This window comes from Meleagris gallopavo, chromosome 3 (genome assembly GCF_000146605.3).
Source record: "Meleagris gallopavo isolate NT-WF06-2002-E0010 breed Aviagen turkey brand Nicholas breeding stock chromosome 3, Turkey_5.1, whole genome shotgun sequence".
NCBI lineage: Eukaryota > Metazoa > Chordata > Aves > Galliformes > Phasianidae > Meleagris > Meleagris gallopavo.
In genome coordinates this window covers 26,216,521-26,220,511 of record NC_015013.2, presented here as the reverse complement: position 1 = coordinate 26,220,511, position 3,991 = coordinate 26,216,521, and the positions used below count along the sequence as shown (strand labels likewise).

Below are 3,991 nucleotides of genomic sequence, written 5' to 3'. Positions count from 1 at the left end.
CAGAGTACCACAAAAAGTTTCAACTGCAATCCATGACTGAAAGTCTTCAGAAAGATGCATTACCTTCAGTCCAGAACCATGAGCAATCATCAAGTTCCTTTACATCCTATCACTGCCATTTTTAGTAGAGTTGTTAATGAAGTTTTTGGATACCCTGTTACTTCAGTCAACATTTTTCTTAAGAGTGGTGTCAGTTCATAGAATTGACGTATTTAGAGCTATCAAAGGTCTACCTAAGGAGGAGGATCCTCGCCTCGAATAGCTTTGTACTTTGCCATGTCTTCTGGGAACACCTTTGTTAGTTCTTGAATTAATAGACTTTTAAATTTCTGGAAAGAAAAAAAATATATATGTACACATATATACGTATGTATGCATGCACACCAACTGCATCATTGATTTAGGTTTTCTTAAATAATATTGTACAATTAATAGAAATCTTTTGTACAACAGTTCTACATTTCAGTGATTGAAGACAATGGTATTGAAAAAAATCCACCAAGTGATACTTACGAAATTCAAAGAAAACACTAAAATGAAATCTGCTACCAAAGTATCAGGCAAACTAAAATACTAGAATACTTATACCTCTGATAAATTCCAGCATATTGATATCTGTTTAGGATCTGACCTCTGCATCTCTAAGCGGCTTCTACTATACATTATAATTTAAAGAATAACACAATTTGAAATAAAAATATTCTGGACTCATAGCCTTAAGTTTCAAAATACTTTTTTTCCTTCTTACTTTTACCACCACTTTCCTTTCTGATGCTTTCCATGAAACTCCTGAGACAATTTAAGAAGTCCTCCCTATTGCAATTGCTTTCTTATCTCCTAGCATGGGAAAAAAATGTGCTTTATTTCCCTTTACAGTGCAAGGAGATGCAGGAAGTAGACAATAAGTGACATTACTGAAATTCAAGACAAGCATATAGTCCTCCTCCCCCCCCATTACTAATCCGAGATGGCCCAGAACAAACAGGAAGACAGATGAGAATTAAATCCATGCAGCTTACTAAGATGCCTAAAAACTAACCATAAACATTCAAAAGTTTATGGACTGGAGGTTTCAGTCCATACATCCTTAATTGTAAAGGAGACTTGTTTAGATTTTATTTATTTTTTTTTTTAAATGCAAAGCTGATAAAGGACACGTCCACTTGATTTAGTACGTAAATAGCTCCACCTCCAAGAAGTACAGGCACCTGGTTTAGAGATGAGTAATTCTTCCTACAACTTTTATGAGCAATGAGATTTATATCAAGAAAAAAATGCTTAAAACATACACAGATGACTCTACATTCTGCAGCACAAACTCTCATCCTCCATCATTTTAGAATTCAGCTTAAGAGTGTTCTGAAACACAAATAACTCTTTAAGCCACAATAAGCAACTTCTCTGATTTTCTCTTTCAGCAGTAGTTATCCACTAAGAACCTAAGCATTCTGATATACTGTACATACAAGTTCAGAAAACCCTAAATACTAGCATACATTCAAAGTCATTCAGTTAGGATTAACTTGTTCTTATATAGCACGTTTGCCATTTTACTAGCCATAGAACTATTCACGACTGTACAAATACCCCCTCTGCTTTGCCTATTTCTAGATTTACACAAATCACTGTTACAAATCTGTAAGCGTGAAGTACTCTGTAGTAATCAAAGCACAAACAGTGAAAAGATCTGTTATATACATCCATAGTCAAAAATAAGACATAGCAACATCTGTGTCACCAGCCATAGAGTGAACTACAAGTTTCCTTTTCAGAACAGGTTCTAATGGCATTCCTGTTAAGATACAGAGATGCAGAATAATCCCTAATGCAAATCACCTAATAGGGAAATTTGATAAATGCGCAAGCGAAACCATGCACACCTTTACAGAAAATAACTGGTCAGATGCATTGTTATATTAGTTATATTGTTATATTAGTACTTTCATTAATTTTGGCTTTACCTTCATTGTGTCAATTTTCCCTTTTACTTGCTCATTCTTAGCCAAAGCTCTCTCCAGGCACTCCTTAGTGTAAAGCTGAGGGTTGCGACCTTGATCTATGTATCTGAAAATACAAAGATAGCACCTAAGTGATTATATTAGCACTAGAAAGTTCTCCAAGGAACAGAATTATTCATCCTGCTGTCTTTCTTGATACTATACCAAAGTTTAAATGAGTTACTTTCAAAATACAACTCCAGGAAGCAGCTGTCACGGTAAAGGTAAATGTTTGTTTACACAGAGCCTAGAGTTCTGAAAAATGTATTGAAACAAACAACAGTGTAACCATCCATCTCCTCACAGACAGTAGTAAGTAAAAGCAAGGAGAAAGGCTCCCCTTCAAGCAACTAAAAGGGCATTAATCATAAAACAGCTCTGTTAATACGTAGCAGGCAATCAGCACATAGGAATAAGACACCCAGTGACTCAAGGATGAGAGTGCACATGCGAGGGATGCTCCAAAAGTAATGCCTCTTATTTTACCATGTTGGCATGTGACTTCAGAGGAGAATGCTTGTGGTGCGGCAGTAAAGGTTGAACCTTCTCACCAATACTCCATTCCATTTTGTTGACATGTGACAGATGGCAGCAGAAGAGCAGTCTGACAACGCCAAGTCTGACAAAGAAACGCGTATGAAACAAAAGGTGTATCATGGAATTCCTCCATGCAGGAATAAGTGCACCCACTGACATCCACTGACACTTGCTGAACGTTGATGGACACCAGACAATGGACGTAAGCACAGTGAGGTGGTGTGTTCCAGTAGTGACAACAGTGTGTCACCTCCACCAGTGCAGATGTTTACAGACGTGGCACACAAGCTCCTGCTCACTGGTGAGTACGCATAGCTAACGGCAATGACCCTGGTGTAAAGCACTGTTTTGTAGCTGAGAATCTGCTTTATCAAACAGTGTTATTGCACTGTTTTCCTCTATTGTAGTTTCCACAGAAATAAGTAGGAAGCATTACTTTTGGAGCAATTACACATGATAGTAAAAGCAGTACCAGCACTTGCACCAGCAAGCATAAGCCTATTTTTCCTCTGCTGCATTAAGCATTTAGGTAAGGGAAACTTCATCACAGACAGAAGAAAATGAAAGATTTTGGATATTATGGTAGATTCATTATGAAAGGCCAATTAAGAAAGCCTAATGCTGGCAGTAACACGCTGGATCATTGCAAAACAACAACGCCGGGACTTGCAATAGAACAGCTAAGTTAGTTCACGTCTTTCACGTGAAAGCTGCAGCGCAAAGCTCCTCCCTTCCCCTTCCTGCCAGCCCTCCGCCCTCCCACAAGCAGGAAGCGCTCCCTGCCTGCTGGCACTGCGGCGGTAACTCAGGAGACACACAGCTCCGGTGTGGGCGAAGCCACTCACTCGAATACTTCCAGAGGCACGCTGATGTCGTGAAGCTGCTGCCGGCACTTGTCGATGTCCTGGAGGCCCGTCACCATGAAATTCCTGCAGGGAGAAAAGCGGAGCTGCTTAGCGCAAAGCGGGAGCTCCTCGCTCCCCGTTACCGCCCCTATCCCCGCCAACAGACGCCGCGAAAGCAGTGAACGGCTCACAGTTTCTGGTTGAGACCGGCCTGGCTGCTGGGCTGGAAGTCGCTGACGATGATGCCGAGCTGCCGGATGTTCTCCACGAACTTCTCCAGGTGCTCCTCCAGCGAGTCGAACTTCTCCGCCATCGCCATAGCGGGTCACAACGCTTCCGGGCCACAGCGCATGCGCAGAAGATAGCTGGGCGAGCGGGAGGAAATGCTGCTATGCCACGCCCCTTTGGCCTAAGCCACGCCCCCTCGCCGTAGGCCATGCCCCCTCGCCGTACAGAACCCTCCCAACCGCCCTGCTCTTGGTGTGGTGGGCGCGCTGCGCGCTTGGTTTGTGTCATGTTATATAAAATCACGGGGCGGTACGGGGTTCCTTGTCCATTTCTAATCAACCATGTAATTAAGCTCCGTGCTTGCCTGCCCTGGAGCTCCGTGCT

At 41.9% G+C, this 3,991-nt stretch overlaps 1 protein-coding gene across 1 annotated transcript; it reads right to left on the bottom strand.

The window, feature by feature from the left end:
- Nucleotides 1-218: 218 nt before the first annotated feature.
- MED10 (mediator complex subunit 10) lies at nucleotides 219-3,718 on the bottom strand. The gene is made up of 4 exons (XM_003204846.4): nucleotides 3,571-3,718; nucleotides 3,380-3,463; nucleotides 1,962-2,064; nucleotides 219-329 (listed from the first exon to the last, which is right to left on the bottom strand). The coding sequence occupies exons 1-4, from the start codon at nucleotides 3,696-3,698 to the stop codon at nucleotides 234-236; spliced, it is 411 nt and encodes a 136-aa protein (XP_003204894.2). The 5' UTR covers nucleotides 3,699-3,718; the 3' UTR covers nucleotides 219-233.
- Nucleotides 3,719-3,991: the final 273 nt, after the last annotated feature.